Raw genomic sequence first — 12,941 nt, 5'->3', positions numbered from 1 at the left:
TTTGATTTATTGGCCCTAGAGGGCCTCTTCTGAAACTGCCTCTTGCCACCCAGCAGTGACAAGAGGTTGCAAGGACGCCTTGAGGGTGGAGATGCTTGGCTCCAGAACCTGAAGAAAAGCTGAGCAACTGGCCTTGGAGCCGACTGTGGAGGCGGGGAGGCTTGCCTGGCCCAGGTCCAGGGAAGAGGAGGGCTCCCATGCCAACCAAAGAAAGACCAGGGACCTTCAAGAAAACGCTGTTCTAGAGTTAGCCATGCCCACTTCCATCAAGCCTCCACACAGCCTGGGAAAAGTGCCTCAAGCGGCCCCTGAGGACACAGAAGGCGCCCGGCCCCCGCAGAGCCCCGCCCTCAGCCCCGCCCCTTGCAGGTGCTCGCCCCGCCCCCGCGGGGGGTCGCGGAGTCCCGGAAGCGGCTCGCGGGGGTCTGCGCGCGTCCGAGGAGGACGCGGGCGCTGAGGGGCCGCTGCCGTGTGCCTGCAGGCGGCCCTGCGTAGGGAAAGTCGGCGCGGGGAAGTGGTCCTGGACGCCGCCAGCTTCACAATGAACGACCTGGACACGGAGGTGCTGCCCTTGCCACCACGGTACCGATTCCGTGACCTGCTTTTGGGCGACCAGCCATTCCCGAACGACGATAGGTAAGTGACAGAGCTGTCCGCGGTGCTGAGCCTCGCTCGCACCCTCTCCGCCCTTCCGAGCCGCCGCCACGGCGTTCTTCAACTTTCCCAGCCTCCCTGGCGAGAAGTTTTGGGTAGGCTGGGCTCAGGGGCGCCTCTTCCCACAGGGACCTGGAGCCGGACGCGGACCCCGGTGCTAGCTTGCAGGCTCCGAGGCTGAGCTGCGCGCGGGGAGCTGGGGAGTAGGGGTCTGGCTGTCTCCGCGCGCACTCCCGCTCTCATTCCCAGCCCCAGCGCTCCACTGGTTTGGGGACCAGCCAGAACCGGACCGCCGCCGCGGAGCCCCGCAGCCAGCCAGGCAGTCATCAGGGGGCTTAGCGTCCTTCAGGCTCATTTCAGCGTGGTCACATTTTTGAGGTGTTATGACGTACCTTCACCTCAGATTCTCCTCTGTGCTTTAAGTAGGGATCAACAGAATGAGCCTATGGGAATAACTCGTTAAGTGTCGGGGCTTGGCAGGAAGCTGGGAAGAAACGTCTCTTTCTCTCTGCCTTTTCCCCAAATATCTGTCTTGGGTAAACACTGGTGTTCTCGCAGTCGGCCTCGGGGGAGGCGCTTTTACATCAGCAAGGAAAGATGGTGAAGGACACTGGCAGACTGAAACGGCTGACTGGAGAGAGAAGGCTTATGGTCAGAAACTTCTGTGTGTCACCTTCCCAGGGCTATGTCACCCCCAACCCTGGGCTGGGATGCCGTTTCTCCCAAACAGTGTAATTACTTGAGTTAGAACAGAAAGTACATGAGCCTGCAAATTGTCAGGACACACACTGAGCACTTAAAACAACCAACTGCTGAAATCACAACTGGAAAAGAAATCATTTTTGTGAGTAGGTCAGTGTGTAGGGACTATGTGTACAGAGCTGGCGTGCATACAAAGAATGATCTTGACAGTAGGTTGCTTTGCCTTCTAGAAACTGTATCCTGCCAGATGTCCTCTGGTGTTCAGAACCATCAGTCACACAGACCCCCCCCCCCGTGTGTGTGTGTGTGTGTGTGTATGTGTGTGTGTGTGTGTGTGGTGTGTGTGATTGTGTGTGATTGTGTGTGTGTGTGTGTGTGTTGTGTTCCAAGTCTTCACTGATTACAGTCAAGGAGTCTGGATCCTGTGCAGGCGGGCGCGTTTGTCCACTTGTCTCTTGCTGTGTAGCCCAGGCTTGCTTTGATTTATTATCCTCCCACCTCAGCTCCTGGAGTGCTGGGATTGCAGTTGTGTGTCACTGCTCCTGGTTTAGAGGTGCTTTGGGACCAAGTGCTACAGTAAGAGACAAACCTGTCCAACAAGGTTGCCCTGGTGGGTGGTCTCGTTAGCAAGGTCTTCTCAGACAGTTCGAGAGATGGTTGTCTTGGCCCTGCCATCTGTAGTACCCTCCTGGGACCCTCACAAGGTGTGGCTTAGACTTCTGTGAGTCTAATTTCCTGTGCCTGACATCTTAAGTCAGCACCCCCTCCCATCTGGGCTCCTGCTCCACTGAGATTTGATGAATTCTGGGAAATAGCGGCTGCAGAAGATTCTCCCAGCACTGGGTAAGAAACAGCATCTGTCTTCCCAAAGTGCCTAGGCCTGGCTGGACAAATGCCAATGACTGTGGTTGATGTAACTGAAAGACAGCATCCCTTCTTTCCAGGCATGGAGAGTGAAGGTTTTTGTTGTCAGCCATAGGGTGGCAGCCATAGTCTGCCTGGCAACAGCTGTCTTCAGCCCCAGGGGCTAAGAAACTGCTATCAGGTCAGTGGCACTTCGTGCAGTACTTTTCATTGTGGGAAAAAAATTATATATATAAATATATATATATATATATATATATATATATATATATATATATATATATATTTTTTTTTTTTTTTCCCAACAGTAAAGTTGAACATAACCAGATCTGGCACAGCCCTCAACTCTCAGAAACCAGAACATGGCCATCATCCTGAAAGATTTCCCTTCCCTTCCAAGTCTCGCCCTTATCTCTAAAACCATCTGTCTGTGGGAGCTGCTTCATTATCAGCTGCAGAGAGTGACTGAGTCTGGTCTCTCATAACCTCTAGATTCTGGCCCCTCTGAGCCCTCAGGTTCTCATCACAGGCCGGTGGTACAGAAAACTGTGGGCTGAGATCTGCCCCAGAGCATCTGTGGGTACACAGACCCAGCTCTGAACAGACTTCAAACTTAGGGTGGGGAGGATAAGTGTTGAAAGTTCCTTCCTGCTGCTTGGAACCTGGCCTAAAGGTCCTGCCATCCCTCCCACTTGAGGAGCTTTGTCACTTCTCTCTTCATCCCTCATACCTGTACCCTCTTCCTTCTGCACCATCACTGGTTCTCAAAGTGAAGGATAGGACTTGGGGGGGCATGTCTCCACAAGTGTGACGATGACCCAGGCAGCTGTGCCGTGGGTCTAGGAGTGCTTAATCTTGGATAGAAAGGGAGGAAGATTCTTTCTGCCCTGCCTGCTCTCAGGAGTTCTCTGGAGTAGCAGGCTAGTGTCTTGGGGTGAGGTCTTAGGCTGTAGATGATGGTCTCTTGTGCCAGGACGGTGCAACATAGAATCCCTAGGGCCCAGGGTAGTGGTCTCAGTGAGAGGGCATCTGAAGTACATGTGTGCTGCCCTAGCACAAGACAGGTGCAGATTAGAGGCTAAGCCTCCTCCTACTCTCCCTTCCCCCTCATCTCACCCCATAGCTAGCTGCAGTGCAGAAGTGAGGAGAGCTGCACCCCAACTCTTGGAAGGCTGTAAACAGTTAGGAAGAGCCATGTGGTTATCTGTTATCCAGAGGAATACAGCCACTGGCGGTGAGTCATCAGAGCCTCAGAGGCCTTGACAGGGAGGTTCTCAGCCACCCATGTGGGCATATGAGGCTACATGCCTGCCTGGGCACACTGAGCATTACACACAGGCCACGAGGGGCAGAGTTAAGTTCTCACCCACATTGGGGGCCCGTGTAACCCTGGGTAAACTCTCATCTTCTGCACTGAGTGTGAGCCCTGAGATCTTCTGGGGAGCAATAGTCAGAGGGAGCTTAGTGGCTCCTGTCATATCCAGGAGCCCAGGCATCTTAAGGAGGTTGGGTCCCCTTTCTACCTGGAACTATGCCTCCAAGTTTTCTGTTCTGGGGGATGCAGACTCAGATCCTCCCTCTAAATGCATGAAGACCCCAAGAGGATGGCATGAGAAGCATCAGGATATGGTGTTGAAGGAGTGTCTGAATCTCAGAGTCTTGTCCCTGGTCTATAAGGGAGACTCAGCTTCAGCACCACCGCTGGATGTACAGGGCAATACAACACTGCTCAGAATAGCCAGCCACAGGGAGAAGGGACCCAGTAGGTGACCACTGGCTGAGCTCCAGGCAGATGAAAGCAGGTTTGTCCCAGGATTAGTCTGCTCAGTTTAAGCCTGAGGGGAAGTCTTCAGGGTCCAAGGTGCTGCTGCAGATGGCAGGCCAGAGCAGGCCCCATCTGTGCTATCCCTAGCTTTCAGAAAATGGGTGGACCACAGCTCACTTCTCTGAGGCAACAGCATTGAGTATTTTCTGACAGAGCCAGAAAAATGGGTAGACACTGCCTTTGTTGCCAGGGCAGGGGGCATCCCCAATTGAAGACAGGGACATGTTGTGCCCCCTTTCCCAGCTTGCCAGGAACTATAGTAGGTTAAGCTGCTCTTTGGGGACTGAGCTGGAGCCTTCTCATGAGATCCAGGCCCTCCACCCAGGGCCTGAATCTCTGAGGCAGAGATTCAGGAAAGGTGCCTCGAGGGACGGCCTGCACTCAGAACTACTCACTGAGATTGTTAATGACTGTAGAGTTGGGCTGGGCAGTGCTACTGATGGAGTGAGGCTGAGCTGGGAGTGGAGAACTCCTCTAGGATCATCAGGGCTGCCTGACAAGTGCCTTGGATAGCCGGATGCTCAACTAAGTGCTTTCCCCATCACTTTTGAACATGCTTGCCCTCGGGGCCAGAGCCTGGGTCCACATCCCAACCACTTCCACAGCTTCCTAAGCCCTGTGCTTATCCCTACTCTCACTGTACTTCTGTTTCTACTACTGAATATTACCATTATGAACCTCTGCTTGGCAGCCCTGCTTGCATGCCACTCTCTCAACATCCATTCCAGGACAGGTAGCCTGCTAGCTGCACCTTGAACCAGCACCAGGTGCTCAGAGGGCACTGGACAAGAGTTTGTGCATGAAGTCCTCAAGGGTAGCTCTAGGGTGGGAGGAGTTACTGGGGACACCACTGGTTCTCCTTTGGGGGTCTCTTAGGCCCTGACCAGGAGCCCTTATGGCTCCCAAGTTAGCACACATGAGAGGAGTAGGCATCAGATATCTGAAATGGGAAGGGCGATGGCAGGATGGAAGATCTCTCCTGGCATGAGCCAAGATGATGGTGGGTGGGTTATGGTGGGAGGTTATGCCTGGCCAAGAGTCCAACATGACAAAAGGGGCTCAAAAAGGAAACAGGGATCTACTGGCAATGAGGACTGAAGCAAGCAAGGAAAGGCCAGAGCACGGGCTCTAGGAACCCCAGAAAGGCCTGGAGCCTCCATATCACACAGTAGGCTTGAGTTACCTAGCCAGCTGGTAACTCACTGCCTCATGCCCTGCCAAGAGCAGACATCAAATGAACTGATGGGACAGGAGATGGGAGCTGTCATAGCAGAGAACACACAGGGGATGACGATAGCCCTGACAGGTGGGATCAGATTGCAGAGACAGTGGTCCCTGAGCAAGTTGAGTGTTCCTGCTCCAGTGGCTCACACTGAGTTTCTGACCTCTGTTCCTGCCCCAGGCTTCTGAGCCCAGGGAAACGCCAGGTGGTGCTGATTCCCATGGGAACTTGCATTTAAAATGCCATCTGGGTGCTTCCCTGGCCCTTCACAGGCTTGACTGACGGGCAGGGCAGGCCTTGTGCTGCTGCCCTGACCTAATCTCTGGGCTGGGTTGCTCAGGTGAGGTAAGTGGGTCATCTGGGTCAGAGGAGCTAGCTCCCTGGACTCCAGGAGCTAACCCTGGATGTCAGTGTGCCTTGGGGATACCCTCTTGTGTCTTTTATATGATTGAATCAAGGCCTAATTTGAGCAGGAAGAATGAGGATGGAGTCTGAAAGATTCTGGAATGTTCCAGGTACTCTCAGGTGTCCTGAGCAAGATATAGGTTGAGACTTCTCCAGTCACTGTCCAGGACCAGGGCTGGTTTCCTCATGTCTCCACTCTCAGCTACAGGGTTGTGGGGTTGCTTATGTCTCCACACTTAGATATACAGAAAGTTGCCTGATATCCGCCTATCCCCAGAGCTCCATAACAAGGAACAGAGCCTGGGAGTGAGCCCTGGGCAGAGAAGCCATGTTACCCCTTGTATTCCCAGGGTTGGCTACACCTTCCTCCTTCTGGTGTCCCTGCATGGGCATGGGCTCTGGAACTTGAGCCACCACCCCAGAGATTGGGTCCTGCAGGCTACAAGCAAGCAGGATCAACAGATAATGGATGGGATAGGATAAAGGGACCAGAACACAGGGTCAAGAAGAGGAGTCAGTACAAGGTACATTTGTGAGCTAAGAGAGTATGCTCATCACCCTGTGGGCGCTGAGGAGCTCCCTGGGGCCTGTGTCCCCATTCATCAAAGACACCACCTGAGTTGACCACCATCAGTAGACTTGTATTCCATCAGTAATTCCTCCATGTCCTTGCCTGTGAGGTCCAGAGACACCCTGAGAAAATGAGTCTGTCATCTCCAGGGCTGAGTTCCTCATCTCATCCTCTGAGCCAACACAGCTAGACATATTGCTTGGCCTCTAAGCCCATGTCCTATACTCACATCCTAGTGACTTGCTTGCATGATTCAAAATCAGATTCATCTTGAATTAGCATAAAACAGAACCCAGAGGGCGGCTGCGGCTGTGTGTGTGTGTATATGTGTGTGTGTGTGTGGGGGGTCCTCTGTGAAGTCGCACAGAGATCATGATTAGTTGGGAGAGGGAAACCACAATTCCTAGGGATTCCCCTGATTCTCCACACACCTCCTATAGCCTGCTGCAGGTGCCACTCTGAGCTCCTTCATTTGAATGCAAACAGGAGGTCATGTGTTTGTTTTTTGTCTTTGTCAACTGTGGGGAGTCATGGGTAGGCACTGAATAATCCTCAGAGGCAGCTTCCAGCACAAATAGGTCTTGAAGGTCAGAACTATCCATCAGATTCCTGGAGGCCACAAGTATCTAGCAGATGCTGGTAGATGAGTTAGAGTGTGTTGACTGTGCTCACATGGGTGTGCTCAGGCTTCTCTTCCTACAAGGACTGTGCTGAGGTTCACCTTAAAAGCTCATTCAGCCCCAATTGCCCCCTCCACCATCCCACTGGGAGTGGGACTTCAGCAAAGGAAATTGGGAAGACACAGCTCAGTTCGTTGCAGTTCTGGCAGCTACAAAAAAAGCTGATGGGAACCTCTAGAGAGACTAGACAGTACTGTGGTTTTGAAGTCACTGAACTTCACAGTTTGTACCAGGTTCCCTTGATCCCTAGAGAGAGCCTCTGCCTGTGTTCCCTCCCCCATTGTAGCACTCACCACCATCAGTAGTTGCAGGTTCCATAAGAGGCCAGAGCCAAGAAGCTGGAAGTCACTAATGGGAGTGTGCTATGCCAGGCCCCATGGTACTAGCTCTGAAGATGGCTTCTGATAATGCAGCCTCATCCTGGGGCTAAGCTGTTTTCCTAGGAGAACTAAGTAGCTGGAAATATACTGGAAAGTTGAAATGCCCTAAGAGAGGCCCACTCCATACCGGATGAGGTGGAATGGTGTAGGAACCTCTTGGAAGGCCAGTCAGAAACAATGAGAGCCAGCCTGCCAGCTGACCCTGAGTACTGAGACAAATGGTGGAAACTGTATCCTTCCAACCTTGACTTCCCTGAGAGCCTAAGAAAGAGGCCGTTTGTAGCCAAGAAAAGTCCCCATCCTCTAGGGGATGAGTCTCCTAGGCCTAGGCTTGCTGGGGAATGACCTGTTGTGGGAGAGGGGGATAGCAAGAACCAGGAAAGGAAGGTGTCCTGACCAGGCTGGTCTAGTAGGATGGGTGAAGGGTGCTTCAGGACAAGATGAGGATTTGTGTGAGATTCTTCATAGCTCTGTGTTGGGCAGGGCAGCTATCACCTAGCAAGTCCAGGCAATTCCCAGCTTTGCAGGTCCTTGGTGCTGTCCCTGGGTCTTCAGCCCCATGAAGTTCTTGGATACCTTAGAGAGGGGGAGAGAGAGAGAGAGAGAGAGAGAGAGAGAGAGAGAGAGAGAGAGAACTCCCTGGAAGCAGAGCCAATTTGGGAGACTGCAGGGTGGAGTTCTGAGCCCAGAAGTTCCCCTGTCCATCTTCTGTTGCTTTAGATGTGGGCAGAGCCACTCCTTCAAGGCTAGCTCATGAGGGCTCCTGTCTTGCTCCACTGTTCCACCCACACCCTGCTTCCAACCTCAAGAAGCTCCTCAGCGAGTGCTGCCTGGCTATCTCAGGGAGATAACTCTCTCTTCCCCTTCAAGGTCCTGACAAAGGCCTCATCCTGTCCCACTGTCAACTTGATGAATATTTACATGTTGCGTATAATGTCCTTGTTTTAATATCACTGTGCTGATCCTGGAGGCCTGTGATCATTCAGTACGGAAGACACTTTGCAAGTGGTATTAAGAGCCTTGTGGTGACAGGGTACTTAAGATTCTCTAGGTGGCCTGCTACCATCTAGAGTCTTCTAATGAGAGGTAAGAGGACCAGAACAGAGGCAGAGTTAATGTGATAATGGAAATGAAGGAAATCAGAGACCCCACACTGATATACAGATGTGATCACTGAAAGCTGGAAAAAGCAACTCCAGAAGGAACCAGCCCTGCCAACAGATGTGGAGGCCATGGGACTCCTGAACCCAGAGCCACGTGATTCATACATGTTGTCAGCCAATAAGCTTCTAACACTAGAAGCCAAAGGACCCCTATGTAGCCTGTATCACGATTGTCCCTGTCCCCTCTGATGCTTCCAGTTGGCCTCTGTTCAGTCGGTGACTTTCTGATCTCTGGCAATGCTCCATGAACACCCCTGCCTGAGGATGTCCTTCTCCAGTGAGGATGGTGTCAGGTCCATAGTCCCAGCTTAGAGCATCTTTATTTTGAATCATAGCAGCCTGCACACTCCCAGTGTTTGCTAATTATATTAGTCTCTTTACTCAACAAGCTTTAAAATCATCACAATCTGTTCTGTAACCAGATTTTAAATAATTATCTAACACTTGCTGTAAATTCACTTACACACGCTCCTGCTGACCACAGGCATCCATTGTGCCCCTTCCTTCTGGGGTGACTTAATTTAGCATTTCTGAGAACTGTCTGAAAATAACCTTTGCAGTTATTCACCCTCTCAAAAAAGGGCATTTGTGCCTGTGCCATGTTCCCGTATGCTGTTCTGCACCTGAGATATCTCCATATCTGGGATTTGGGTGATATTTTAGCAGGGTGTAATAGTTCTCTGCCTCTCTTTTTCTTCCACTAGAACTGCCTGTGACTATCATTCCCTCATACTTCTTTCCCTGAAGAAAACTCATAGCCATCTCCCCTTGATAGGTATCCTTCCCCATCTTGTGTCCATAAATGTCCTTTGTTTGTCTTCAAGTTCAGTATATTGAGGAGGATGAGTATTCACTGTGTCCTGTAGTTTAGACCTGTTGGGAGTATCCTACACTCTCTGATGCCAAGTCTGTGTCTGCCTCTGCCATGTGATCAGAGCCATTGGCCTGGTCAGTAATTCCATTTCCAGCCATCTCTTTGGATTCAATTTGATTCACTCTGTAATATCGGGATAGTGCCTGGGCCCCTAGGGAGCTTAAGTTGTAAAATCTCTCTATACCTCCATTTGTGGAGATAAGCATACTGTCTTGCAGAGCTCCTTTTGTTGAGCCTTGTGCTCATTAAGCTGTGAGGTGCTTCTAGCCCCAGTGGCCAGTTTCCTTCTGGCCTGGAGTTAGGCTTTGCTGACAGCCAGGCTCTCTGTCTTTAAAGTTCTTTCTCTCACTTGGTACAGTAAGTATACTCTGCCGTGCAGCTGCCAGCATTGCCCATCCACAGTAGCACTGACTCCTTAGCCCCAGCCCCTGACATCCACCTTCTACTGCATGCCTTTATGGAACCAAGGACTCTGGACCTCATATAAATGGAGTGCTGCCCCAAGGAACCTGTCCTTTTCTGAAGGCTTATTTCTTAGCACAACATGCCACTTAGCATGTGGCAGACTCCCTCCCTGCTTGAGGCTGAGTGTTCTCTCTTGTGGACTGACCCATGGCCTATGCCATACTGTGCATAGACACTAGGACACTAACACCTCTTGGCTGTTATGTAGCCTACAGCTTTTATGTCCTTTCTCCTCACCCTGTATATGACCACACTGCCTTTCCAGAACCCCAGAGCTGGGAAGGGCTATGTGTGCCCAGCTCTGGACCTGCCCTCTTTTTTAGATCTTATGAAATATCCTTGCCTAGGGTATCCAAGCCATCTAGCTGGGCATGCCCTGGGCTCATGTTTTTTGTTTGTTTGTTTGTTTGTTTTTATGGGACAGTCTGAGGGGACTGACCTTATTGAGAGGTTCAGCCCTGATACCTCCCCAGCTGGACAACAGTATAAGTTAGGATAGCTACTTGCTGCCACCCATATACCACCAGGGAACTATGGGAAAAACTCTCGGGATTTATAATTGTACCAGCTTAGCCTAAAGTGGTGGCCAGGATGAAGAGGTCAAACCTTGAAGGTTACTTTTCTCTCAGGTATGGAATGCCATGTCATGTTCTTGTACACTGCTCTGCTGTAGACTTGGATGACATCTTAGCTGGGTATGATAGTCCTCATTTCTCTTTCTTCAGTACTTGATCTCCCTGAAACTATCATCTCCTCATTCTTAGTACCCTGATTCTGACACTGTTTTGTAGATGTCTGTGATGCTGGTGTGCCCTGTCCTGGCTGGGATCTCAGGAACTGGATTCTGTCCTTTTCTGTGTTGATTTATGTCTCTTGGGTCTGGGAGGTGCTCCGCACCCTGCATTTTGGTTATTTTATCACTTGCCCCTGCAGGCTTCATCCACAGGGAGCAACTGCAGTTGTCCTGTAAGGCTACTTACAATGTCTGTAGGGGGATCCTAAATGTCATCCTAAAAGGGGGATCATTTATTCCTTGGTTTCTATGGCATTCATCCCATGGAGCCTAAGGGCTACAGACTATTCAAGCCTGGCACCTGGCACTCATCTTCCTTCTTTGCCTCACTTCATACTAGGTGCCCTGACATCTGGAAACTCTCCCCTGTACTCCAGTGCCTGGAGTTATTCTACCTACTCTGGTACCAGAGGTGTTGGCTGTGCTTAAAATACACCTACTCAGCAGAGATTGAGGGAATGGCAAATGAATGACTGACCTAACTTGAGACTCACCCCATGGGAGAGAGCCAACCTCTGATACTATTAATGATATTCTGATATGCTTGCAGACAGGATCGCAAAATAATTGTCTTCTGAGAGGCTTCATCCAGAAGCTAATGGAAGCAGATGCAGAGACCCACAGCTAAACAATAGGCTGAGCTTGGGGAGTTTTGTGGAAGAGTGGGAGAATGGATTGAGGGAGCTGGAAGGGTCAAGGACACCACAGAAGACCTACAGAGTAAACTAACCTGGGCCCATGGGGGCTCATAGAGACTGAACCACCAACCAGACCTAGCCTCCCACACACACACATATGTAGCAAACATGCAGCTTGGTCAGCAGATGGGTTCCCTGACAGTGAGAGTAGGGGCAGTCTCTTACACTATTACCTGCTTTTGGATCCCTTTCCCTTAGCTGGGCTGCCTTATCTGGCCTCAGTGAGAGAGTATGTGCTTAGTTCTGCTGTAACTTGAAGTGTCAGGGTGGGTTGGTACCCCTTGGGGGCCTTCCCTTTTCTGAGAAGGAGAGAGAGAATGGGGGCATAAGGGTGGTACTGGGAAGAGAGGAGGGAGGGGTCTGTGATCAGGTTGTAAAGTGATTAAATAAATAAGAATAATAAAATAGACTATACCTGCTCTGATCCATGTGATCTAGCACCAAGTGGAGCAGGTCCCCGCTACCTGCCCCAGATTCCCCATGGCTACTAAGAGGTTCTTCACATGCATCAGCTCTGAGTCAAGCCAAGTGAAATGTTCAACTCACCTACTGTTATCAGATTCTAATCAGGGAATTCAAACAGACACGTGAAGGTTCCCTGGACTCTGAGAAAATAAGCACAGAGCATCCAGTACACAAGTGGCGTGCACACTGAAGCAAGCAGCTGAGTCTCTGTCCTGTGCTCTGCAGGTGTGACATCTGCAGCCCACATTGCTCAGGGACAAACATGGAGCCCTGCATCCGTGAAACTCATGCAGCCCTCTAGTGCCTGGAAGTCTTAGCACTTCCTCTGCACTGCACAGCAGTGCACAGCATCCTGGGTCATGTTGTTGTTGTTGTTTCTTAGTTTGATTTCCACACATTACTGTGGATCATCCTACAACACGCCCTTGGGGAGTTTCATGGTCCCTTCCTGGGTCCCTGAGAAGAGCAAAGGGGTGTCTACCTGCAGGGGCGCTTGGTGGGTACAAATGCCTTGTTCCTCTATGGGCAACATGAGCTGTGTTAAAGTGTGGTCAGGGATGCTCACATGAATATTTGCTCAGACACAGAGCTGCTTTTATGAGAACTGGGAGCTAGGGCAGATAATTGGAAAAGCCAACAATAGTCTTTTTTCTTTTTAACACAACACAATTTTTATTTGAGTTTGAAGAAACAACTGTGGGGCAAGCAAACTGAGAAACCATAGTTGTTGTCCAGAAAAAGAAAATGGAGGAGAGAAGGGGAAGTATTATGCCATTTAGGCTGGCTTGGAGTTCAGACACATGGTTGCTTGTTAAGGACACCCAAAGTGATAAGGAAAGCATGCTTAGAAAAGAGAAAGGAATAAAGAAAAATTACACTTTTCTGGATAATCCAGAATACAGGCTGATCTGTGGCCCTACAAGGCTGCTATCCCAAGTTTCTGTGTTCGTTGGGGGCCAGGATTCTGGGAACAAAGAGTGCAGTATCTCATTAAAGAGCTAATTATTCGACCTACCTCTTTAGCACGGCTTCTTAGGGGTGGTCCCTTAGCAGCCATTTCTCAAGCACAGTGGTGGCTCTGGGTGTGGATGCTCTGATGGAGCAGGTCATAGACTGTGCCTTGCTTTCCTTCAGCAGCCCAATCCACTGGTCCTGAGACAGATGGTGCAGCCATCCACTC

The 12,941-nt window shown here is 50.8% G+C and overlaps 1 protein-coding gene across 3 annotated transcripts in view; it reads left to right on the top strand.

Moving 5' to 3' along the window:
- The first annotated feature begins 526 nt into the window (after positions 1 to 526).
- Positions 527 to 12,941, top strand: part of Kcnt1 (potassium sodium-activated channel subfamily T member 1) — a 56,197-nt gene continuing 43,782 nt past the window's right edge. For 2 of the 3 annotated variants that reach the window (XM_055600232.1, XM_055600229.1), the window contains exon 1: positions 542 to 636. In XM_055600232.1, the coding sequence (XP_055456207.1) occupies positions 542 to 636 (95 nt within the window). Of the gene's footprint in view, positions 637 to 12,941 lie in introns of all 3 variants that reach the window. The other variant, XM_055600233.1, reaches the window with a different exon arrangement.

This window comes from Psammomys obesus, unplaced genomic scaffold (assembly GCF_907164565.1).
Source record: "Psammomys obesus unplaced genomic scaffold, mPsaObe1.curated_primary_1811, whole genome shotgun sequence".
NCBI classification, from domain to species: Eukaryota; Metazoa; Chordata; class Mammalia; order Rodentia; family Muridae; genus Psammomys; species Psammomys obesus.
This window is presented reverse-complemented; position numbering and strand designations above follow the sequence as displayed.